Below are 26,909 nucleotides of genomic sequence, written 5' to 3' on the forward strand. Positions count from 1 at the left end.
TTATTCTGTTCTCTTCCCCTTCCATTCCAGTCCTGAAGAAGGGTCTCTGCCCAAATCGCCAATTGTTTATTCAGTTCCCTTGATTCCTGACCTGAGGAAATTACAGTGTCACAGTAGCATTACAAGTGCACTGATATACAAATATTAGAAGAGAAGTAAGAAAGAATAAAAAATAAGTTACCTCAAACAGTCTAACAGGAGAGGGTCATCACTTCCCCGCTACAGGTTGACTCATTATAGAGCCTAATGGCAAGGGTAAGAATGACCTCATATCGCGCTCTTTGGAGCAGCGTCGTTGTCTTAGTCTATTATTGAAAGTGCTCCTCTGTTCAGCCAAGGTGGCATGCAAAGGGGAAACATTGTCTGGAATTGCCAGGATTTTCTGTAGGGTCCTTTGTTCTACCACAGCCTCCAGTGTGTCTAGTTTGACTCCTTTAACAGAGCCAGCCTTTCTAATCAGTTTATTCAGCCTTTTGGCATCACCCATGTTAATGCCATTGCCCCAGCACACCACTACATAGGAGATTGTACTGGTGACAACAGACTGGTAGAACGTGTGAAGGAGAGGCCTGCAGACTCCAAAGGAGCTCAGTCTCCTCAGGAAGTAGAGGTGACTCTGGCCCTTCTTGTACACAGTCTCTGTGTTGGTGCTCCACTCAAGTCTGTCATCCAGCTGCACCCCCAGGTACTTGTAGGTTCTCCATGTACCCACCATCAATAGTAACAGGGAGCAGTGCAGGCTTAGTCTGCCGAAAGCCCATCACCATCTCCTTTGTCTTACTGATGTTGAGCTGCAGATGATTCTGCTTGCACCATTTAACAAAGTCCTCCACCAGGGCCCTGTATTCATCCTCCCATCCTCCCTTTATACAGCCAAGTATTGCTGAGTCATCTGAGAATTTCTGAAGTTGACATGACTCAGTGTAGTATCTAAAGGGTAAACAGGAAGGGAGTCAATACAGTCCCCTGTGGTGCCCCAGTGCTGCGTAAGGCCATGTCTAAAATAGGCACATAGATGATAGAACTCTAAAACTTTAAGAAGCTCCTAGATAGGCAAGTGAACGATAGATGAATGGAGATTTGTGTAGGAGGGAAAGGTAAGATTGATCTTAGTGTAAGTTTAAAGAAGTCAGCACATCATTGTGGGCTGAAGGGCCTGTATTGTGCTGTTATGTTCTGTGTTCTACACTCTACGAAAAAGTCAAGAGTGGGATGAGTTGGATACCTCTTTTAAGAACCAGATACAGACACTGTGGGGTGAATGGATTCCCATGATGGTATATCATTTTGTTAGCAAATTCTTTTTCTCCCGGAGAGCTGTGCGTCACCTTGTACATGATAAGACTTGCTGGCTGATTCATATGGCATGGATATTAACCAACAGATACAAGCAGATGCAATCTTTCTGTTACTCCTTTGCAATGCAAAAGTGAGATACCTTTGTTTTTGAGATCTGTGAAAAGATTAGTCCAAAATGTAGAAGGTTGTCTAGCTGGTTTGACTTTGTGAAAGTGTTTTCCCTCTGCTTTGCTCTTCAATTTAGTTGCATTTACAGCAGGCAGAGAATTGAAAACCATTTGAATTGCAAAGCACACCACAAATGTGAGAACATACAGCCAAACAGCACAGAAACAGGCCGTTCGGCCTATCTTATTCGTGCTGACCAAGCTGTCTATCTGATCTAGTCTCATTTGCATGCATTTGTCCCATATCCCCTCAAGCCAAGTTCAAAGGAAATTTATTTTCAAAGTCCATATAGCTCACAATATACAACCCTGGGATTTATTTTCTTGCGGGCATTCACAGTAAATACGAGAAATGCAACGGAATGAGTGGAGGACAAACAAACAATGTTCAAAAGACAAACTGTGCAAAGACAAACAGAAATAATAACAGTAAATAAAGGAGTCTGTAGGTGAGGGGAATGGTTCAGTTATGGGATGAGTGAAGTTATCCTATCTTGTCCAAGGGATTGAGGGGTAATACCTGTCCCTGAACCTGGTGGTGCAAGTCCTGATGGCAGCAGCAAGAAGAGAGCATGGCCTGGATGGTCAGGGTCCTTGGTGGACGCTGCTTTCCTGTGATAGCACTCTGTGTAGGTGTGCTCAATGGTGGGGTGGGCTTTTCCAATGATGGACTGGAACACTACTTTTTTAATAAGCTTTTCCATTCATGGGCATTGGTGTTTCCTTTAATATAACATGCCGAATCTTCACAAACTTCTAAGAAAGTAGAGATGCTGCCATGCTTTCTTCATAATTGCAGTTATGTGCTAGGACCAGGACAGATCCTCTTAAATAATAACACCCAGGAATTTAAAGTTGTTGACCCTTTCCCCTGATGAGGACTGGCTCACAGACCTCTGGTTTCCCTCTCCTGAAGTCAGTAATCAGCTCCTTGATCTTGCTGTCATTGGGAGGTTGTTATCCTATCCATGGACTGACCTAAATGTCTTTCAAACATTGTGGGGTTGCATCTCAGAGAATCTGTCCTGGGCCTAACACGTTGATGCAATCATGAAGAAGGTACACCAATGCGTCAACTTCATTAGGAGTATGAGGAGATTTGGAATATCCCCAGATACTGGCCAATTTCCTCAGCCATATGGTGAAGAACATTCTGATGGGTTGCATCACAATACCAATGCACAGGGTCGGAAAAAGCTACAGAGGGAACTCTGTTGCTGACCCCTCAGTGAAGACTGGTGTGTGTTCTCCTGGGTTCTCCTTCCTGAAGTTCACAATCAGTTCTTTGGTCTTGCTGACATTGAGTGCAAGGCTGTTGTTGTGACATTACTTGACCTGTCAATCTATTCTCAGTCTTGCACACCACCTCATCACCATCTGAGATTCTGCCCACAACAACGGTGTCATCAGTGTTTAAACTGTGCCTAGAGAGAGTAGAGCAGTAGTTTGACTTCATCCGAGTATTTACTCCCATTGTCTCTGGTCCAAACCTCGTCCTTGTAACTTGGCACCTGAGCACCCGCTGGTACTATCTCATTGGCCTCGACAGCTGCATGTGTCTCTCAGCATTCAGAAGCCCCTCTTAAATATGATGCTTCCCTGTGCTCTGGGTCCAACGTCTAAGAACACAGAACATAGAATAGTACAGCACAGTACAGGCCCTTCGGCCCACAATGTTGTGCTGACCCTCAAACCCTGCCTCCCATATAAGCCCCCACCTTAAATTCCTCCATATACCTGTCTAGTAGTCTCTTAAACTTCACTAGTGTATCTGCCTCCACCACTGACTCAGGCAGTGCATTCCACACACCAACCACTCTCTGAGTGAAAAACCTTCCTCTAATATCCCCCTTGAACTTCCCACCCCTTACCTTAAAGCCATGTCCCCTTGTATTGAGCAGTGGTGCCCCAGGGAAGAGGCGCTGGCTATCCACTCTATCTATTCCTCTTATTATCTTGTACACCTCTATCATGTCTCCTCTCATCCTCCTTCTCTCCAAAGAGTAAAGCCCTAGCTCCCTTAATCTCTGATCATAATGCATACTTTCTAAACCAGGCAACATCCTGGTAAATCTCCTCTGTACCCTTTCCAATGCTTCCACATCCTTCCTATAGTGAGGCAACCAGAACTGGACACAGTACTCCAAGTGTGGCCTAACCAGAGTTTTATAGAGCTGCATCATTACATCACGACTCAAACTCTATCCCTCGACTTATGAAAGCTAACACCCCATAAGCTTTCTTAACTACCCTATCTACCTGTGAGGCAACTTTCAGGGATCTGTGGACATGTACCCCCAGATCCCTCTGCTCCTCCACACTACTAAGTATCCTGCCATTTGCTTTGTACTCTGCCTTGGAGTTTGTCCTTCCAAAGTGTACCACCTCACACTTCTCCAGGTTGAACTCCATCTGCCACTTCTCAGCCCACTTCTGCATCCTATCAATGTCTCTCTGCAATCTTTGACAATCCTCTACACTATCTACAACACCACCAACCTTTGTGTCGTCTGCAAACTTGCCAACCCACCCTTCTACCCCCACATCCAGGTCGTTAATAAAAATTAAAATAGAGGTCCCAGAACAGATCCTTGTGGGACACCACTAGTCACAATCCTACAATCCGAATGTACTCCCTCCACCACGACCCTCTGCCTTCTGCAGGCAAGCCAATTCTGAATCCACCTGGCCAAACTTCCCTGGATCCCATGCCTTCTGACTTTCTGAATAAACCTACCATGTGGAACCTTGTCAAATGCCTTACTAAAATCCATATAGATCACATCCACTGCACTACCCTCATCTATACGCCTGGTCACCTCCTCAAAGAACTCTGTCAGGCTTGTTAGACATGATCTGCCCTTCACAAAGCCATGCTGACTGTCCCTGATCAGACCATGATTCTCTAAATGCCCAGAGATCCTATCTCTAAGAATCTTTGCCAACAGCTTTCCCACCACAGGCGTAAGGCTCACTGGTCTATAATTACCCGGACTATCCCCACTACTATTTTTGAACAAGGGGACACAACATTCGCCTCCCTCCAATCCTCCGGTACCATTCCCATGGACAATGAGGACATAAAGATCCTAGCCAGAGACTCAGCAATCTCTTACCTCGCCTCGTGGAGCAGCCTGGGGAATATTCCGTCAGGCCCCGGGGACTTATCCATCCTAATGTATTTTAACAACTCCAACACCTCCTCTCCCTTAATATCAATGTGCTCCAGAACACCAACCTCACTCATATTGTCCTCACCATCATCAAGTTCCCTCTCATTGGTGAATACCGAAGAGAAGTATTCATTGAGGACCTCGCTCACTTCCACAGCCTCCAGGCACATCTTCCCACCTTTATCTCTAATCGGTCCTACCTTCACTCCTGTCATCCTTTTTTCCTTCACATAATTGAAGAATGCCTTGGGGTTTTCCTTTACCCTACTCGCCAAGGCCTTCTCATGCCCCCTTCTTGCTCTTCTCAGCCCCTTCCTAAGCTTCTTTCTTGCTTCCCTATATTCCTCAATAGACCCATCTGATCCCTGCTTCCTAAACCTCACCTATGCTGCCTTCTTCCACCTGACTAGATTTTCCACCTCACTTGTCACCCATGGTTCCTTCACCCTACCATTCTTTATCTTCCTCACCGGGACAAATTTATCCCTAACATCCTGCAAGAGATCTCTAAACATCGACCACATGTCCATAGTACATTTCCCTGCAACAACATCATCCCAGTTCACACCCGCAAGTTCCAGCCTTATAGCCTCATAATTTGCCCTTCCCCAATTAAAAATTTTCCTGTCCTCTCTGATTCTATCCTTTTCTATGATAATGCTAAAGGCCAGGGAGCAGTGGTCACTGTCCCCCAGATGCTCACCCACTGAGAGATCTGTGACCTGACCCAGTTCATTACCTAATACTAGATCTAGTATGGCATTCCTCCTAGTCGGCCTGTCAACATACTGTGACAGGAATCCATCCTGGACACACTTAACAAACTCTGCCCCGTCTAAGCCATTGGAACTAATCAGGTGCCAATCAATATTAGGGAAGTTAAAGTCACCCATGACAGCAACCCTGTTATTTTTGCACCTTTACAAAATCTGCCTCCCAATCTGTTACTCGGTATCAATGCTGCTACCAGGGGGCCTATAGAATACTCCCAATAGAGTAACTACTCCCTTCCTGTTCCTGATCCACCCATACTGACTCAAAAGAGGATCCTGCTACATTACCCACCCTTTCTGTAGCTGTAATAGTATCCCTGACCAGTAATGCCACCCCTCCTCCCCTTTTTCCACCCTCTCTATCCCTTTTAAAGCACTGAAATCCAGGAATATTGAGAATCCATTCCTTCTCTGGTGCCAGCCAAGTCTGTGTAATGGCCACTACATCATAATTCCATGTATGTATCCAAGCTCTCAGTTCATCACCTTTGTTCCCGATGCTTCTTGGATTGAGGTACACACATTTCAGCCCTTCTACCTTACACCGTTTATTCTGCTTCTCTTTCCTCAAAGCCTGTCTATATGTTAGATCTGGCTTTACTCCATGCACTTCTTTCACTGCTCTATTGCTCCGGGTCCCATCCCCCTTGCAAATTAGTTTAAACCCTCCTGAACCATGCCACTAAGGCAACATTCATAAAACAAGCCCAATTCAAGAGGAGAATATTCAGCTCATCACTTTGTTGTGGAAATCCCAGCCAATTATGAGTATTATTTATTTACTTTATTTACTATTCACATGATTTGTCCTCTTTTGCCCACAAGATGTTTATCAGTCCTTGCTTATGTACAGGTTTTCATAAATTTTCATTATTTTCTGTAAATGCCTGCAGTAAAATGAATCTCAGGTTAGTATATGGTGACATTCACTCCCAATGGTGACATAGAGAAGTGTATGTTCCTGGTCTCCTGCTGTCATAGTCCACCTTCTTCAAGCTTTGACATGTTGTGCATTCAGAGATGTTTTATGCACAGCACGCTTGTAACACATGGTTATTTGAGTTACAGTCGCCCTCCTGTCAGCTTGAACCAGTCTAGCCATTCTCCTCTGACTTCTCTATTAAAAAGGCATTTTAACCCTCAGAACTGCCTCTCTCTGGATGCTTTTTTTGGCTTTTCGCACAATTCTCTCTAAACTCCAGAGACTGTTGCACATGAAAATCCCAGGATACTGATCCTGAGATACTCATATGACCCTGTCTGGCACCAATGACCATTCCACAGTCGAAGTCACTTAGATCACATTTCTTCCCCATTCTGATGTTTGGTCTGAACAACAACAGAACCTCTCAATGCTTCTAAGCATTGAGCTGCTGCCAAGTTATTGGCTGCTTAGATATTTGCATTAAGAAGCAGGTGTACCTGTAGCGATTACTTGAACAAACCAACACTGCTGTTAGAAACCAGGCATGAGGAGTAATCCTATATGACACACTGTCAGATCCGAACGAATAATAGTGCTCAGAGTTGAAGAAATGCTTTTGATCCTTTATTAAGCAACTCAGAAAACAATCTCAAAAAGATAAAACTAATGAAACTAAAACTAGTGATATTAAATGTAATTAAGTGAAATTAAATGGTCAACGAAAAGATATCATACTCAGCTGTCTCTAACTCTGACTCTAACCAAAAAAAACTAAAGAGAAAGCATGTGTAGTTAAACTCTTCACACCACAACCCATGTGACTAACTACCCGGAATAAGCATAGTAAGCTGTGCAACACGGAATACAATGCAGAAGAAAAGAGACTCAGCTCATACAGTACTTCAGTGCAAAACAAACCACAGTCAGAGACAACACACAAAATGCTGACGTAACCCTGCAGGCCAGGCAGCATCCTCCTTTCCAGTCCTTCTGAAAGGTCTGAGTCCAAAACAGTCTGGATTTCTGAACATTTGGAGAGGCATGATATGATTAGGAATAGTCAGCATGGCTTTGTCAAAGGCAGGTCATGCCTCACGAGCCTGATTGAAGTTTTTGAGGATGTGACTAAACACATTGATGAAGGTAGAGCTGTAGATGTAGTGTATATGGATTTTAGCAAGGCATTTGATAAGGTACCCCATGCAAGGCTTATTGAGAAAGTAAGGAGACATGGGATCCAAGGGGACATTGCTTTGTGGATCCAGAACTGGCTTTTCCACAGAAGGCAAAGAGTGGTTGTAGACGGGTCATATTCTGCATGGAGGTCAGTGACCAGTGGTGTGCCTCAGGGATCTGTTCTGGAACCCCTACTCTTTGTGATTTTTATAAATGACCTGGATGAGGAAGTGGAGGGATGGGTTAGTAAATTTGCTGATGACACAAAGGTTGGGTGTGTTGTGGATAGTGTGGAGGGCTGTCAGAGGTTACAATGGAACATTGATAGGATGAAAAACTGGGCTGAGAAGTGGCAGATGGAGTTCAACCCAGATAAGTGTGAGGTGGTTCATTTTGGTAGGTCAAATATGATGGCAGAATATAGTATTAATGGTAAGACTCTTGGCAGTGTGGAGAATCAGAGGGATCTTGGGGTCTGAGTCCATAGGACACTCAAAGCTGCTGCGCAGATTGACTCTGTGGTTAAGAAGGCATACGGTGCATTGGCCTTCATCAATCGTGGGATTGAGTTTAAGAGCCGAGAGGTAATGTTGCAGCTATATAGGACCCTGGTCAGACCCCACTTGGAGTACTGTGCTCAGTTCTGGTCGCCTCACTATAGGAAGGATGTGGAAACCACAGAAAGGGTGCAGAGGAGATTCACAAGGAAGTTTTCTGGATTGGGGAGCATGACTTATGAGAATAGGTTGAGTGACTCAGCCTTTTCTCCTTGGAGCGACGGAGGATGAGAGGTGACCTGATAGGGGTGTATAAGATGATGAGAGGCATTGATCGTGTGGATAGTCAGAGGCTTTTTCCCAGGGCTGAAATGGTTAGCACAAGAGGGGATAGTTTTAAGGTGTTTGGAAGTAGGTACAGAGGTGATGTCAGGGGTAAGTTTTTTACACAGAGAGTGGTGAGTGTGTGGAATGGGGTGACGGTGGTGGAGGCGGAAATGATAGGGTCTTTTAACAGACTCCTGGATGGCTACATGGAAGAATAGAGGGCTCTGGGTAAGCCTAGGTGGTTCTAAGGTAGGGACATGTTCAGCACAGCTTTGTGGGCCGAAGGGCCTGTATTGTGCTGTATGTTTTCTATGTTTCTAAAACGGCGACTGATTATTCCCCTCCATTCATGTTGCCTGACTTGCTGAATTCCTCCAGCATTTTTGACTTTGTGGGTTTTCACTGTTACAGTAGCAAGAGGTATTTAAATGAACACATGAACAGGCAGTGAAGGGGGCAATACCTTCCCAGCATAATGAGCCCAATCACACCCCTGTGATCAATTAAACTGCTATCACATACATTTTTGGGATTGGGGAGGAAACCAGAGGACCCAGAGGAAACTCACAGTTATGGGGCAAAAGTACAAACTCATTACAGTCTGTGGCTGGAATTGAACCCAGATCTGTGATGCTGTAACAGCGTTACACTGACTGATCTGGTAAAATGGACAGTTGATGCTTCAGGTCAGGACTCCGCATCAAACAGGGTTTGTAATCATTTCATATTTTGTTGTGTTAATGAGATGAAGGTTACAGAACACCAGCTGTTTCCCTAAGTTGTGACAGACTGTTTAAACACTGGTTTAATTTGTGCATTGTTTTGAACAAACACTTGTTCAGTTCCTGCTTGTTTGTTCCTGCTGAGTCCGCTCTCCTTTGCATTCACCAGTCGTCCCACAGCAGCTCGTTGGTTTAGACCACTCTCCTTTGCCCACTGCATTCTTTTCCCGCCCGTCTTTGTTAAAGGAGATGTGCAGAACCAGCTTTTCTTTGCTCGGCATGGTAGGTGAGTAGATAAGGCAATGGCCAGACATCATTTGGAATATCGTGAGCAATTTAAGACGGCATATCTCAGGGAAGATGTGCTGGCCCTGGAGAGGGTCCAGAGGAGGTTCACAAGTACAATCCCGGGAATGAAAGGGTTACCATTTAATGTCCGTTTGATGGCCCTGGGCCTCTGTGAGATGTGTGGTGACACTATGGACTCAATTTCAAGCAATCTTCAACTCATATTCTCAGTTTTTTTTTGTATTTGCACAGTTTGCTGTCTTTTGCACATCGGTTATTTGTCTCTGTCCTGTTAGATGTGGTCTTTCTTTGTTTTTCTGTGCTTCTTTATATTTGTCGTGAATGCCCATAAGAAAATGAATCTCAGAATTCTATATGGTGATGTATATGTACTTTGATAATGAATTTACTTTGAACTTTGAACTTACTGTCCCTGCGCACTATTAGTTAACATTGGCTGTTAACACAAATGACTCATTTCACTCACAGAATGCTGGAGGCACTCAGTTTCTATGGAATTGAATAAACAACCTGATGCTTCAGGACGGTCTCAGCCCAAAACGTCGATTGTCTATTCATCGCCATAGATGTTGCCTGACGGCTGAGTTCACCCAGCATTTTGTGTCTGTTGCTCTGGATTTACAGCATCTGCAGAATCTCTCATGGTTATGAATCAGTTCACTGTATATTTCGATGTGCGTGTGGTGAAATGAATCACGGCGAAGGGAAACTAGAGGGCAGAGGTTAAAGGTAAGAGGAAAGAAATTTGAAAGGGACCTGACAGGCAAATTTTTCACACAGTGGGTGCTGTGTGTGTGTGGAACGACCTGCCAAAAGAAGTGGTCGAGGCAGGTACAATGACAACATTTGAAAGACATTGGGATATATATCCCGGATAGGAGTGGTCCAAAAGTGGGCAAATGGGACTAGCCTGGTGGGTGTCATGGTTAGCATGGACCAGTTAGGCCAAAGAGCCTGTTTCCATGCCAATTTGCTGGGAAAGTACTGGAGAACCAATTAATGACTAGCAGGGTAGTTCAACAGTCAGGTTGTCACAAAGCCAAAGGTTTCTGGGAATTACAGGAGGTTGAATTTCCCAGAGAGACTTTCCAAATCGGGAAGCAGGCCTGCACGAACTGTGGGGAGCACTTACTGGATCTGCAGCTGACCTTTTCACTCACTGGCAACGCCCACTCGCCAAAGCAGTAATATGACCTGAGACGGGAAATGTTGAAATTGACCCACTTCCATAGTCTGAGGGTGATAATGTTTGGGGTGGGGTGGGGGTTGCTGGTGGAGTTCAGCAATGGCTCAGAATCAGATTTATTATCACCAACATATTTCATGAAGTGTTGTTTTGGGGTCTGTAAGGCAGTTTGATGTTGTTTACAACTTCACTCTGGCTCCTCTGCGACGACACTGGTGGCAAGCTGTATCAGCACTTGCCCTTCTCTTGGACGACATCAGTGACGTGGAGAGGGGGAAGCTGCTGGATGGGCAACAACCGGTGTTTCAAATCTTCCCGCCCAGGCTTGTGCCCTGGAGAGGACACAGTCCACCAGAGGCGCAAACCCACGATCCCCTGGGATCGACGGCTGCCTACAAGATGTTTTGTGGCAGCAGTACAATGCAATCAATTTAAAAATGAATCTACACTCAGTGGTCGCTTTATTAGGTACTCCTGTACACCTGCTTGATAATGCAAATATCTAACCCATCACTCAATGTATAAAAGCATGCAGACATGGTCAGGAAATTTAGCTGTTGTTCCGATCAAACACCAGAATGGGGAAGAAATGTGATTGAAATGACTTTGACCGTGGAATGATTGTTGGTGTCAGATGGGCTGGTTTGAGTATCTCAGAAACTGCTGATCTCCTGGGATTTTCACGCACAACAGTCTCTAGAGTTTACAGAAAATGGTGCGATAGCAAAAAAAATCCAGTGAGAGCCAGTTCTGTGGGTGAAAGTGCCTGGTTACTGAAAGAGGTCAGAAGAGGATGGCCAGGCTGGTTCAAGCTGACAGGAAGGCGACAGCAACTCCAATAACTACATGTTACAAGAGTGGCATGCAGAATGGCAATTGAACCTTGAAGTGAATGAGCTGCAGTGGCAGAATATCAGGAACATACGCGAAGTATGACTTACACTGAGTGTAAATTACAATAAAAAATATAAAGCTATGTAGTGCAAAAAGAGAGCAAAGTTATGAGGTAGTCTTCATGGGTACGTTGTCCATTCAGAAGTCCAATGGGGGAGGGGAAGAAGCTGAGTGTGGGCCTTCTGTCCCCTGTACCTCCTCCCTGATGGTAGCAGTGAGAAGAGGGCATGTCCTGGATGATCAGGTTCCTTCATGATGGATGCCACCTTCTTGGGGTATCACCTGTTCAAGATGTCCTAGATGTTGGGGAGGCTCATGCCCTTGATGGAGCTGGCTGAGTTTACAAATTGCTGCACCATTTCTGATCATGTGCTGTGGTCCCTCCATGCCAGACAGTGATGTAACCAGTTAGAATACTCTCCACCTTGCCTCTGTAGAAATTCGCTAGCGTCTTTGGTGACATACCAAATTTCCTCAAACTCAGACTGAAACGTAGTCGCTGGTGGGCCTTCTTCAGAATTGTATCAATGTGGTGGACCCTGGGTAGTTCTTCAGATTAATTCATCATGTGCACATCGAAACATACAGCGAAATCCGTACTTTGCGTTAACCGCCAGCACACCCAAGGATGTGCTGCATGCAGCCGATAAGTGTTTCCACACATTGCCACCTAGGAACTGAAAGCTGCACACCCTTTCCACCTTTCCACACTGACCCTTCTGGGGATCGGTGTGTGTTCTCCCTACTGCCCTAGTCCTGAAGTCCACAATCAATTCTTTGGTCTTACTGATGTTGGTTGGCAGGATGGGGATGTGTCTGCACCAAAGGAGGGTGTAAGGCATCCTTCCCTCCACTAGCCTGCAGGTCACTCTTGGGCAGGGTGTAGCACCTGCTTAACCCCGCCGATCAAGTCATGTGAAGCCATGGGAACAGGTAGTGGATGATGTGGGCAATCATAATTTTGATTATGATTGTTAGCAAATTTTTTCTACCAAAGTGGTTTGCCATTGCCTTCTTCTGGGTAGTGTCCTTGCAAGATGGGTGACCCCAGCCATTCTCAATACTCTTCAGAGATTGTCTACCTGGTGTCAGTGGTCACATAACCAGGATTGTGATATGCACCAGCTGCTCATACAACCATCTACCACCTGCGTCCATGGCTTCACGGAGGGAAGGAGCACCTTACATCTCCTCTGGTAGGATGTACCTCCATCCCACCAGCAAAGAAATCTAATAAAGCTTTTTTAAAATCATGAGAGGCAGATCGGTGGGCAGACATAATCTTTTACCCAGTACAAAAATGTCAAATGGCAAAGGATATGTCTTTAAAGTTAGAAGGGGGAGGAATTTAAAAGTAATGTTGAGGGGTAAGATTCTATGCAGAGAATGGTAGGTCTGAAAAGGGTTACCAGGGAGAATGGTTGGTGTCTGTAAAGGGTTACCAGGGAGAATGGTAGGTGTCTGTAACGGGTTACCAGGGAGAATGCTAGGTGTCTGTAACGGGTTACCAGGGAGAGTGGTAGGTGTCTAACGGGTTACCAAGGAGAATGGTAAGTGTCTGTAACGGGTTACCGGGGTGGTACTGGAAGCAGACATTTTGGTGGAGATATTAAGAGGCTTTCGAATAAGACACATGGATATGAAGGGAATAGATTATACACAGGAGGAGGATATTTAGTATAAATTGGTCTCAAGATCAGTACAATAACCAGCCTAGATACAATGGACGTGGAGAGGATGTTTCCTATCGTGGCAGGGTTAGGACCAGAGAGCACAGCCTCAGAATGCAAGAATATCCCTTTAAGACCATAAGATATATGAGCAGAAATAGGCCATTTGGCCCATTGAGTCTGCTCCGCCATTTCATCATTTTCCTCTCAGCCCCAATCTTCTGCCTTTTCTCTATCATAAGACCATAAGAACAGAGATGAGGAGGAATTTCTTTAGCCAGAGGGTGGTGAATCTGTGGAATTCATTGCCACAGACAGCTGTGGAGACCAAGTCAATGGGTATATTTAAAGCAGAGGTTGATAGGTTCTTGGTTAGTAAGGCAGTCAACGGTCACTGGGAGAAGGCAGGAGAATGGGGCTCTTTTTCCCCATCATTCGTACTGGGGCATAGGCCGCCACCAGTAGCTCACCGATCTCCCGGAGCCCTGGGCCACTTTTCTCAAAGTGTAGCCCACCACAGATCCTTCCTCTCCCAGGGATGAGGTCTTTGCCATTTCTGTAGCCCTGGGTTTTTATGGGATGAGGCCGTTAGTCTAATGCCCAACCCTCCTCCTTTCACAGCTGGGCTTGGGACCGTCCATGGCAGAGTTGCAATGAGGTTGTGAGGGATAATAAATCAGCGTTAATGGAGTGGTGGAGCAGGCTCGGTGGGCTGAATGGCCTTCCAGCTCTGTGTTGTTCCGTGCCAAATGTCAGATGTTAACACGAGGTCTTCAACAAGATGGATGTCAGTGGCCCAAACTCTGAGAGGATTTCTTGAGTTGCTCCTTCTCACGACCTGCCAAAGGAAGGGAAACAATAAGTAACTATAATTTAAACAGGACAAGAGGAAAATTGTGGAAATTGATTGAACTGGAGCAAAGGTGAAAGGTTTAAGTTGATGAGTTACTTTGTTTAACCCTTTCCCAAGCACAAACAACTGATTCCCACTATGCTAATTGGTAATTTATTCCATCTGAATTCGGCAGTGTTCTTTCCCCAAAGAGCAGTTGTGAACCACGTGGATTTTTTTGACACTCAGATAGGTTTCTGAGTCCCTTCTTGCCTCTGAATCATCACTCACTGCTCTCTGTGTAACAAAAGCCACCTCTGGCGTCTCATAAGACAGGAGCGATTCAGCCCATTGAGTCTGTTCCGCCATTCCATCATGCCTGATTTATTTTCCCTCTCATCCGCATTCTCCTGCCTTCTCCCCAGAACCTTGATGCCCTGACTATATCAAGATCCTCTCAACTGCCAATTTAAATATAACCAATTATTTGGCCTCCACAGCTGTCTGTGGCAATGAATTCCACAAGAGACCTCTTTTTACTGGGTGTACCTGGAGATGCAGCTCGATATCCCCTCACTAAGAGCCACTGGACTCAGCAGTGAGAAAACCACTTTTCTCAGACTCTGTCTGTCTAGGGTAGATATGGCCTGGGTCTCACCAAACCTGGGAGGTTGGGATGTCTCGGCTACCTGAACCCCGATTTGTGTGAGTACTGTGTAACTTACTACTGTTGGCGCATGGCCAAGTGGTTAAGGCGTTCATCTAGTGATTTGAAGGTTGCTAGTTCAAGCCTTGGCTGAGGCACCATGTGTGTCCTTGAGCAAGGCACTTAACCACACATTGCTCTGCGATGACACCGGTGCCAAGCTCTATGGGTCCTAATGCCCTTCCCTTGGACAACATTGGTGGCGTGGAGAGGGGAGACTTGCAGCATGGGCAACTGCTGGTCTTCCATACAACCTTGCCCAGGCCTGCGCCCTGGAAACCTTCCAAGGTGCGAATCCATGGTCTCATGAGATTAATGGATGCCTATAATACAACTGCTCCCATGCAATCACCCGTTGGCAAGAAATAACAGGCTGTACACTGCATGCAATTATAATGAAAGTATATTTGAGAATGCTAACTTAACTGAACAGTAATTATAGAAAAGAAAGAAGAAACAAAGGGGCCCATCATAATTAAACAGTCAAATGTGCACATAAGTTGGAGCTTTACTTAAAGTTGTCCGTAGCTCGCGCGCTGGACCCACAGTCTGCGTGAAAAATCGCACACCTTCCAAATGTCACTCAAGATTCATCTCGAACAAACGGGCTCTCACAACGTTCCTAAGCTGAACATCAAAGCCCCTTATCTGAGCTCAAACTCAAACAGGCTGAAAGCAGAACAGACTGCTCCTACAGAACTGCTAAAATGAAATACCTACTGCATAGCAGTAAAAATCTTAAACGGGGCGTTACACACACATTCACCACCCTCTGGGTAAAGAAATTCCTCCTCATCTCTGTTCTAAAGGGATATCCTTGTGTTCTGTGGCTGTGCCCTCTGGTCCTAGACTCTCCCATTAATGGAAACATTCTCTCCACATCTACTCTGTCTAGGCCTTTCAATAGTCTAAAGGTTTCAATGAGATCCTTCTCCATTCTTCTTACTCCTGTACCTCCATCTTGATGGTAGTCGGTCAAAGAGGTTGTGAGATAGGTGATGGGGATCTTCAACAGTGTTTCAGATCCTTCAACTGCAACAATTCCGGTAAACGTCACAAGAAGGGGGAAGGAGACCCTGGTGATCCTCCCGGTGGTTTTCACTATCCTCTGTAGGGTCTTGTATTCAGATGTCTTGCAGCTTCTGTACCGCACAATGATGCAGCCAGACAGGACTCTGTTGATGGTGCTCCTGTAGGAAGTTGTTAGAATGGGGGCAAGGAGCCTCGCACACCACAGTCTCCTCAAAATGTAGCTGCTGCTGTGCCTTCTTGACTAATGAGGAGGTGCTAAGGCATTCAGATGAGTAAGGGTCCCACCCAATGCCTGATGGTTTGCCATTCCTTCAGAAGTAACTCCTCTCTCTCTCGCTCTCTCTCCAGGGCCTATGGATTGAACTTGGGGAAAGTCTTTCTGGTCTGTAACTGTGCTCTCCGGCTGTTTTCAGGAGTAACTCCTCTCTCTTCAGGGCCTATGGTTTGAACTTGGGGAAAGGCTTTCTGGTCTGTAACTGTGCTCTCCGGCTGTTTCCAGGAGCTGATGAGCAGAACGACTCTTGAGTCGCAGAAACTGGACCTCATGGAGGAGGTGAGCGCCCTGAAGGTTAAACTGTCAGGAATAGAGAAGGATCGATGGGAGAGCGAAGATCTGCAGCGGAGTGAGGTTAGCCACACCTTTCTGTCTCTCTCTCTTACCTCCATAAAGACACAACATAAACACAAGAGATGCTACAGATGTTGGAAATCCAAAGTAACACACACCAGAATCCAGTCCTGTTTAAGGGTCTCGGCCCAAACTGTCAGTTGTTTATTCCTCTCCATAGATGCTGCCTGACCTACTGAGTTCCTCCAGCATTTTGTGTGTGTTGCTTCCATAAAGACAAAGTCAAGTTTAATTTATTTACTTGGAGATACAGCATGATAATGGGCCATTCCAGCCTAACGAGCCCGTGCTGCCCGAATATACCTATGTGACCAATTAACCTACTAACCCGTACGTCTTGAGAAACCGGAGCACCCAGGGGAAACCCACACGGTCTCGGGGAGAATATACACACTCCTTACAGACAGCGGCGGGAATTCAACCTGGCACTGTAATAGCACCACGCTAACCGCTAATGCTACCATGTCACCATCTTTTTGTCAGATGCATTCACAGAGCCATTGGGTCATACTGCATATAAACAGGCCCTTTGTCCCAACTCATCTGTGCTGACTAAGCTGTCTACCTGAGCTAGTATCTCTTGCCTGTTTATTGGCCCATATCCCTCGAGGAGGCCCTCCACTGCTCGGTGTTGACCCATGGATGTTGTGTCCTAACTATCTACACGTTACTCAAGCCAGGGCAGAGCGATATGGAGAGGAAGCTGCTGCCCATGCAGCTGGCTTCCCGACACCATGGAGCCAATGAATCCAAAGGAAAGGCAGAAACTGATACAGTTGGCCCTAACAACTTAGCAGGAGTTGATAGTTAGCGTTGAAAACGTAGGACTGGCTAAGGGACTCCAGCTCCAGATATTTCTTCAGGGTTTACTCCAGAAGGCCTCCTCATGAATGGGTATAGCCACAAGGCAGCGGAGGGTTGAGATCATTCATGCAGCCTTTAGGTTATACTGCATAGAAAAAGGCCCTTTGGCCTAACTCATCTGTGCTGATCAAGGTGCCTTCCTGAGCTAGTCTCTACAGAGACAGTTAGGTCGCAGCATCCATGGTCGACACTGACCAACGAAGGCCCTACTAGAGGGATATGGGCCAATAACAGGCTAGAGAAACTAGCTCAGCTAGGCTATTTGAGACGCACACCATTGGAAGCATTTGATAGGCAGTGGGAGCTTAACCCCTTAACCACCACCCCCTTCCTGGTTATGACAACCTCTAAACCATGTGCCTGTCCAAGTGCCTTTTAACTGTGATTGTAAATTGGTTCATTATTGTCACATGTACCGAGTCAGGGTGAAAAATTTAGTTCTACATGCCGTCCATGCAGATCATTGCAATGGGCCATTGAAAAAGTCCAAAGGAATACAATACAAAATGCAGAATACAGTTCCAGAGTTAGACCTGTCTCAACCACTTCCTCAGGCAGTTCATTTCGTATGTCCTGTCCTCTATGTGATGGGGTCCTGGAAATCTTCTGGAGGGCTCTCGGCTGCCGGGTTATTGGGGGCTTTCTTCCTGAGCTTGCAAGTGATGCAGTGGACTTTAGTGATGAATATTAATGCAACTATTTATGGTTGTATTCAAAGTTTGAAGCAAATTTATTATCAAATTACGTATGTCACCCTGTACCACCCTGAGATTCATTTTCTTGTGGGCATCTACAGTAAGTATATGAAAGTCGGCAGAATCAATGAAAGACCGCACCCAACAAGGCGGACAAATAAGCAATGAGCAACAAACAACAAACTATGCAAGAACAAAAAGAAAGGGGGGGGGGGGAGAGAGAAATAATAATAAATAAATAAATAAGCAATAAATATTAAGAACATGAGACGAAGAGTTCCGAAAGTGAGTCTGTTGGGAACAGATCAGTGTTGGAGTGAGTGAAGTTATCCCCCCTGACTCAAGAGCCTGAAGGTTGAACCTGGTGGTGTGGGTCCTGAGTCTCCTGTACCTCCTCCTGATGGCAGCAGCGACAAGAGAGCATCTGCTGGGTGGTGGGGATTCCTCATTTTGAATGCTACTTTCCTGACATCCGCCTTCAACAGAACGTTTCTAACACAGTCAGGTAGAACTGGTTCCTGGAAGATTTTGAGTGCTATTCTGCAAGATTGTGTTCATGGGAACTAAAGGTCAAGCACCAGCAGTAGTTTTGCAGGGGTGTTTTAGTGAAGTTTCCTGCCGTGCACACAACAGGATCTCTCAGACTTCACCACCACAGCTGTTTCCAATTTCCGCGTAAATTTTATTACCATTTCAATGTGTTGTTCATTCTATGGCTTTGAAAGTTTACCTCAGCTTAATTAGATGAGAGAGAGTAGCCGGGGGACTTCTGGAATTCTTTAATTGATTCAGTGTGTCTCAGTCTAAGGCATAGGTCAGTAGAGTCATAGAACACCAGAGCACAAAATCAGGTCCTTCGACCCACCTAGCCCATGCCAAACTTATTCTGCCTTGTCGCATTAACCTGAATCCATACCCCTCCCATCCCCGTACCTATCCAAATCTCTCTTAAACGTTGAAATAAACCTGCATCCACCACTTCTGCTTGCAGCTCGTTCCACACTCTCACCACCCTCTGAGCGAAGAAGATCCCCCTCGTGTTCCCCTTAAACATTTCACCTTTCACCCTTAACCCATGTCCTCTAGTTAGGGGCGGCATGCTGGTGTACTGGTTAGCACAACGTGTTGCGGCTCAGGCAACCCAGGTTCGATTTCTGCCGCTGCCTGTCAGGAGTTTGTACGTTCTGCCCATAACCGCGTGGGTTTCTTCCGGGTGCTCCAGTTTCCTCCCACAGGTAAAGATGTACCAGTTGGTAGGTTAATTGGTCATTGTAAGTTTTTATGTGATTAGGATAGGATTAAGTTGGGGGGTGGTTGCTGGGTGGCATAGCTTGAAGGGCCGGAAGGGCATATTCTGCACTGTATCTCAATAAACAATAAATAATAATCTCACTCAACCTCAGTGGAAAAGTCTGCTTGCATTTACCCTATCTATAGTCCTCATAATCTTGTATACCTCTATCAACTCTTCCCCTCTTTCTCCTATTCAACTGTAACCCAGGACCTCAAGTCTTGACAACGCCCTCTCTGTCTCTGTACTCTTTCAATATTATTGCTGTCTTTCCCGTTGGTAGGTGACAGATCTGCACGCAATCCTCCGAATGAGGCCTCACCGATGTATTGTACAATGTGAACATGTCATGAACCAGTCCCTGTGTTCTCCAAGCTGTTTTTTTGTTGCGAATGATTTTGAAAGCTGCCTGAGGCGCACAGCCAAGATTAGTTAGCAGAGAGGTTTATTTTTAATTCTAATAGAAGTCTCATGGTCTAGTTCAGCAGCTCAGAAGTCTAACAGCTGGTTTTCTGGAGTTGAATCTGTCACGAAGTCAGAAGTCTGTAATTGGGCAAAGGGACGGATGGAGTTAGCATGGGACGTGCAGGACACTAATAAAGGCCCAGAATCTGCACTGCTGCAAACAGGAAGGCTCCACAACAGGCAGTCAGAACTGCCCAGCACATTACAGGCACCAGCCTAGGGCTCTCTACAGAAAGGTAGAAGAGAAAGGACTCCATCTTTCCCCAAGCAGTAAGGCTGATCAACCCTCCACCCACTAACCCACCCTACACACTCCTCCACCACCACTGCTTTATCACAGTCACCCCGTGTCACTTTATGCACATACAATCAATCTGTATATAAGCTATCTTACATATTTATAGTTATTGTTTTTTAAAATTATTATTGTATTCTTAATGCTTTTTGTACTGCTTCAGATCTGGAGTAAGTTATATTATATAGGACTAAATGTTAATATCCCTTATTTTCACTCCAGAGACGTGCTGCCTAGACTCTGTGGGGTGGCCAGTGAGTGGTGGCACCCTGTGGGTTATCCAGTGTGCGCCCTCTTTCCTCAATGATTCGCTGATAGGCCCACGACACCTCCGGAGGGTTCAGCAGTCCCGGGCCCACCCCTTTCACTCACTCGGGGGCTCAGATGGAATCCTTTCTCTTCATCCAGAGCCACTGACTACCCTTTTCAGCAGCTCTGGAGAGGTCTTTGACTGCTTGTCGGTGTGTCTTCCCTCGCACTCCCAGCTCCAGGAGTAGCTTTGATATTGATGTGGCTACAAGTCCTCTGCGGCCTGCTTCGACCGGTCGGACCCTGCTTTCCAGTCATATCGTTGCGCATCGGCTGCAAGCTCAGCATACCTCAGCTTCTTGCCCTCGTATTTTGTTCCTCTTTACACTTGTGTACTAAAATTACATTAATCAATCTTGAATAAGACCCAGTCAGTGCACGGCGACCCGGGTTCATTTCCCGCCACTGACCGTGACCGTCTGGGTTTCCTGCGAGTGCTCTGGTTTCCTCTCACAATCCAAAGGCATTCTGATTGGTATGTTATTTAGTCATTATAAATTATCCCGTGCTTAGGCTAGGGTTAAATCGCGGGATTGCTGGATGGTGCGGCTCGAAGAGCTGGAAGGGTCTACTCTACGCTGTCTATCAATAAAAAAAAAAGTTTTGAATGAGTAGTTTTTCACACAAAAACCTCAGGTTTGAGGTTTCCTAAGCTCAGGATTTTAACTCCACCTAACAATTTTATTTCTGATTTCTGACATCTGGAAATTAAGCTTCTGTCTCTGTGTGGGCCTCTGCGTCTCTCTGTCTCCATGCACGTCTATCTGTACATCTGTATTATTTCTTTCCTTATGAATGTGTTACAGTCTCTTTCACTGAGATATACAATCATGCTTGCCTTCGTCAGTCAAGGGCACCGAGTTTAAGAGCTGCAACGTTCTAAGTTCAAAGTAAATTTATTATCAAAGTACATGTATGTCAGTATATACAACCCAGAAATTCATTTAATGTCTCATTACAACTTGGAGTGCTGTGTGCATTTCATGTTGCCGAGCTGGGGAAGGATGTCATCTAAGTTGATGTTATGACTGGAGAGTCTGAGTTATAAGCAGAGCTGTGTAGTCTGGGACCATTTCTCCTGCAGTGTAGAAAGCAGAGGAATGACCTTATTAGAGGTTTGTAAAGTCATCATGGGTATTGATAAGGTGGGTGGGTTACAGTCTGTGTCCCAGGGTAGGTGACGATAAAACTAGAGGACGTACCGTGTGTTTAAGATACTGGTACTATATCGGGTTATTATCCTCACATGTACTAAAATGCACGAAGAGCCTTGCATACTCATACAAGTCAGATCATTACACAATGTATTGAAGTAGAAAAAGGTAAAACAATAACAGAATACAGAATATAACGTAATAGCTACAGAGAAAATGCAGTGTAGGCAATCAAAGTTCAAGATCATAACGAGGTAGACTGTGAGCTCAAGCGTCCACCTTGTCATACAAGACGTCCATTCAAGAATGTGATGACGGTGTATGGAAACTGTGTTTGAGCCTGTGATACGTGCTTTCAGTCTTTTGTATCTTCTGCCCAATGGGGGTGGAGAGCAGAGTGAAAGTGAATAATACTGGCTGCTTTACTAAGGCCATGAGAAGTGTGGACAATGAGGAAAATTTTAAAGGGAAGTTGTTGGACAAGCATTTGACATAGAGGGCAGTGGGTTTATGAAACGAGTTGCCAGAGGAAATGAGAGAGGTGGATAGAATCATAGAACATGACAGTACAGAATCAGGCCTTGCAGCCCATCTAGTCTGTGTTATCCATTAATGTGGCTAGTCCCATTTATTTACATCTGGACCACAGCCCTCTATTCCCATCACATCCCATCCATGACCTCTCCAAATTTCTCTTAAATGTGAATTGAATCCGCCACTTCCACTGGCAACTCATTCCACATTCTCACCACCCTCTGAGTGAAGGATTTTCTCCCAGTGTTCCCCTTAAACTTTTTACCTTCCACCCTTAACCCATAACCTCTAGTTGTAGTCCCACCCAACCTCAATGGAAACCACCCACTTGCATTTACTCTATCTATATCACTCATAATTTGAATACCTCTAAATTACCTTTGGACGGGTACATGGATAAGAGAGATTTAGAGGGATATGGACCAACTAGGGTCAAGTAGACACCTTGGTTAGCATGATTGAGTTGGGCTGAAGGGCGTGCTTTATCCTGATAACTGTGAGTATGACATGGGGCAGATTTTCATCCATGAGGCCACATCACACCCAAATTCACTGCAGGGAATGTCGGTATAAGGAACGATTTGAGAGACTTGGCCAGTATTCTTTTGATTTTAGAGGAATTGAAGGAGATCTCACTGCAATATTCTTACAGTGTTTTAATAGGCTGGGTGCAGGAATGGTGTTTTCCATTGGCTGAGAAGTCTGGAAGTCAAAGGTCACAATAAGAGACCAGCCAATGAGGACTGAGATGAAAAATGTCTTCATCTTTATGATGGGAATGATCCTTTGGAATTTTTTGCCTCAAACAACCCTGGGATCTTAGTCACTGAGTTCTCAGAGATCAAATCAGGCATTTTTCCACTGAATCTAGAACTAGTGGTCATAGTCTAAGGTGAAAGGCAAAATATTTAAGGGAAGCCTAAGGGAAAACTTCCTCACTCGGAGAGTGGTGAGAGTGTGGAGCAAGCTGCCAGCGCAAGTTGTGGATGCAGGTTAAATTACAACGTTTAAGAGAAGTTTCAATAGGTATATGAATGGGAGAGCTATAGTCCAGGTGCAGGTAAATGGAACTAGGCAGAAGATTAGATCAGCATGGATTAGGTGGGCTGAAGGGCCCTTTCTGTGTTGTAGTAGTTCTATGACTCTAATAGATTTTAGGACAGAATCACAAAGTTAGAAAGCACAGTAATACATCCTTTGGCCTATCCAAGGTGCCTACCTTATCTGGTTCCATCTGCCTGCATTTGGCCCACGCCCCCCCAAACCATTCCTATCCATATATCTGTCCAAGTATCCTTTAAATTAGTATAACAGTACCATTTCCTCTGGCAACACACACAAAATACTGAGGAACTCAGCAGGACAGTCTGCATCTATGAAAGAGTAATCAGTCAACATTTCGGGCCGAGACCCTTCTTCAGGACTGAGAAGGAAGGGGTAAGATGCCAGAATAAGAGGGTTAGGGGAGGGGAAAGAGGCTCACTGAAAGGTGATACCTGGGTGGGTGGGAAAGGTCAAAGGCTGGGGAAGAAAGAATCTGATGAGAGAGGAGGGTGGGCAATAGGAGGAGGGGACCCAGGGGGAAGTAGTAGCCAGGTGAGAAGAAGTGAAAGGTCAGAGTGGGGGATGGAGGAAGGGGGATGGGGGGGAAGTAATTTGTTCACTGGAAGCAGAAATCAATGCTCATGCCATCAGGTTGGAGGATACCCAGAGGGAATATAAGGTGTGGCTCCTCTACCCTGACAGTGGCCTCGTCTTGGCACAAGAGGAGGCCATGGATTAACGCATCGGAAGAGGAATGGGAATTAAAATGTTTGACCACCGGGAAGTCCGGCTTGTGGTGGATGGTGTTCTGGCAGCTCATCCCATGTATCCTTCATCCCCCGTGTGAAGAAGCTCCCCTTCTCACGCCCTTTAATTTTAGACTCTCCTGCCTGGGAAAGGACTATCTCAGCCTTTTAGACCATCTTATGATGTCAGACCATCTTCTTTGAGCCCCTGGTAATTTTATAAACCTCCAGGAAGTCTGTATATTTGGGGTATGAAAAGATGTAGGGAAAAAGCAGGAAAATGGAACTGAAGCAGGTCGTCTTAGAGTCATAGAGCACTACAGCAAAGAAACAGGCCCTTCAGCCCATCAAGTCCATGCTGAACTATTGCTCAGCCTAGTCCCGTCAACCTTGATGAGTAAAAACACAAACTCAAAAGGCCAAATGGCTTACTCCTGCTATTTCCTTGCAAACTGGGCTGGTAACCACAGTTATGTGATCTTATGTATCACAGAGAGAGTTTTGCCTTCAGAGACCAGCAAGAGCCCTCACTTTCTGACATCCGGCCAACTCCATTCATGGCTCCAGAGGCTGGCCAGTATTTTAACTTCCCTGAAGACTCGACATTAACACATTCACATTCACTGACGTTCCAGAACTTGCTCCGGGAACTACAGAGGCTGAAATCCAAGGTGGAGGAACTGGAGAATGAAAAGATAGAATACAAGCAGAGGCTGGAGGTCACACAGGTATGGAGAAACATTCACCAATACATACATATACACACACACACACACGCACGTCTTAGGAATTTGCTGTGGTGGTGTGCTGTGTGCAGGTCCATCACCTACCTACAGCAACAATTATAAGAATAAAGAATTACATAAAATATAAAGTTAGGACACATATGGAATAACGTGATTACACACATAAACATCAGTATGTATTTACAATGTAAACAACATTATAAAAAGTGGTTTAAAATGTTTACAGTGCAGTGATGAGGGTAATAGAGAGGTGCGTGGAGCTAACTAGAATGTTTGATCAGGTTAACTGCCTGGGGACCAAACGTGTAAGATGGCATGAAGTTTTTGTTCTAATGGTCCTGTAGTTTTCCAGGGGGAGCTTTTGGAAAGGGTAGTTGGCTGCGTAGATAGTGATTAAATGCATCTTAATCAGTATTTCAGGTGGAGTACTGCCTTTTCCAAAAGATCATTTCTGGAAAGTGCTGTAGGGCAATGAAAACAGAAACATTTAACAGCAGTTTAAAAATGTCTTCCTACAAGCAGTTAATCTGATCGACCATTCTAGTAAGTCCCCACGCACCCCCCCCCCGCCAACCAGCCCCTCTATCTATCACTCTCGTCACTGCACTATAAACACTTTAAATCACTGTTCATATGCTGTTTACATTGTATACTCATGCTGGAATTACTATATGTATTTATGCACATTTTAGTCCATATCCATCCTTTAACATTCAACTTTATTTTTATATAATTTTTTATTCTCTATAGTTGTTGAAAGTTGAGTAACACATACAAAATGCTGGAGGTAGTCAGCAGGTCAAGTAGTATCGATGGAAAGGATTAAGCAGTCAACGTTTCAGGCCGAGACTCTTCATCAGACCCTTCCCCAAGGTCTCAGCTCGAAATGTCGACTGTTTATTCATGCTGCCTGTCCTGCTGAGTTCCACCAGCATTTTGTGTGTGTTGCTCTGGATTTCCAGCATCTGCAGGATCTGTGTTTTATAATTGTTGAATGCTGCTGTTTTTTGTTGCATGTCGCTCTCTGACCAACACACCACAACAGACTCCTATTCCATGTAAATGTAAATAGCAAATAAAGTTGATCCTCAAAGATCACAGTAAACTGATTATCACTGTGTATCTCTGTCACCATATACAACCCTGAGATTCATTTTCTTGTGAGCATACTCAATAGATCCAATAATCATAATAGAGTCAATGAAATTCTGCACCAACAGGGCAAACAACCAGTTTGCAAAGAACAGCAAACTGTGTGAATACAAAAAAAAGAAAGAAAAATAAATAAATAAATAAATAAATAAATAGCAATAAATAGCAATAAATGTCAAGAACATGAGATGAAGAGTCCTTGAAAGTGAGTCCTCAGGTTGTGAGAACAGTTCTGTGTTAGTGTGAGGAAAGTTGAGTGAAGTTATCTCCTCTGGTTCAAGAGCCTGATGGTTGAGGGGTAAGAACTGTTCCTGAACCTGGTGATGTGAGTCCTGAGGCTCCTGTACCTCCTTCCTGATGGTAGCAGCGAGAAGAGAGCATGTCCTGGGTGGTGAGGATCCCGGGTGATGATTGCTGCTTTTCTGTGACTAACCTCCTTATAGATGTGCTCGGTGGTGGAGAGGGCTTTATTCAATGGACTAGGTCATATCCACTACTTTAGTGGATATCCGCGGACTGGGCCGTGTCCACTGCTTTACCCGTGACGGACTGGGCCGCGTCCACTGCTTTACCCGTGACGGACTGGGCTGTGTCCACTGCTTTACCCGTGACGAACTGGGCAGCACCCACTACTTTACCCGTGACGGACTGGGCAGCACCCACTACTTTACACGTGACGGACTGGGCCGCGTCCACTACTTTACCCGTGACGGACTGGGCAGCACCCACTACTTTACCCGTGACAGACTGGGCCGCGTCCACTACTTCACCCGTGACAGACTGGGCCGCGTCCACTACTTTACCCGTGACAGACTGGGCCGCGTCCACTACTTCACCCGTGACAGACTGGGCCGCGTCCACTACTTTACCCGTGACAGACTGGGCCGCGTCCACTACTTTACCCGTGATGGACTGGGCCGCGTCCACTACTTTACCCGTGACAGACTGGGCCGCGTCCACTACTTTACCCGTGACGGACTGGGCCACACCCACTACTTTACCCGTGACGGACTGGGCCGCGTCCACTACTTTACCCGTGACGGACTGAGCAGCACCCACTACTTTACCCGTGACAGACTGGGCTGCGTCCACTACTTTACCCGTGACAGACTGGGCCGGATTCTCGATCCTTGATGAAATGTGTACTTTTCCCTGATGAGATTTGCTGCTGATGAAGTACAAAGGATCAGTTGTGTTAACAGTCAGACAGTATCAGACACCATGGAGAGTAGCAGCTAGAGGGAGCAGTTTGTAATGCGTTTAGCCCGCTAAACATTTGGAGGTTCAGTTTCAAAGTT

General features: G+C 45.4%; 1 protein-coding gene across 16 annotated transcripts in view; it reads left to right on the forward strand.

Moving 5' to 3' along the window:
• Nucleotides 1-26,909, forward strand: part of LOC140205309 (liprin-beta-2-like) — a 245,569-nt gene that overhangs the window by 130,704 nt on the left and 87,956 nt on the right. For 13 of the 16 annotated variants that reach the window (XM_072272853.1, XM_072272843.1, XM_072272847.1 and 10 more), the window contains 2 exons: nt 16,188-16,316; nt 24,349-24,441. The exons of 1 other annotated variant lie outside the window; for it this stretch is intronic. In XM_072272853.1, the coding sequence (XP_072128954.1) occupies nt 16,188-16,316; nt 24,349-24,441 (222 nt within the window). The remainder of the gene's footprint in view (nt 1-16,187; nt 16,317-24,348; nt 24,442-26,909) is intronic. 2 more of the 16 variants (XM_072272852.1, XM_072272850.1) reach the window with 2 other exon arrangements.

Source organism: Mobula birostris, chromosome 11 (genome assembly GCF_030028105.1).
Source record: "Mobula birostris isolate sMobBir1 chromosome 11, sMobBir1.hap1, whole genome shotgun sequence".
Taxonomy (NCBI): Eukaryota; Metazoa; Chordata; class Chondrichthyes; order Myliobatiformes; family Myliobatidae; genus Mobula; species Mobula birostris.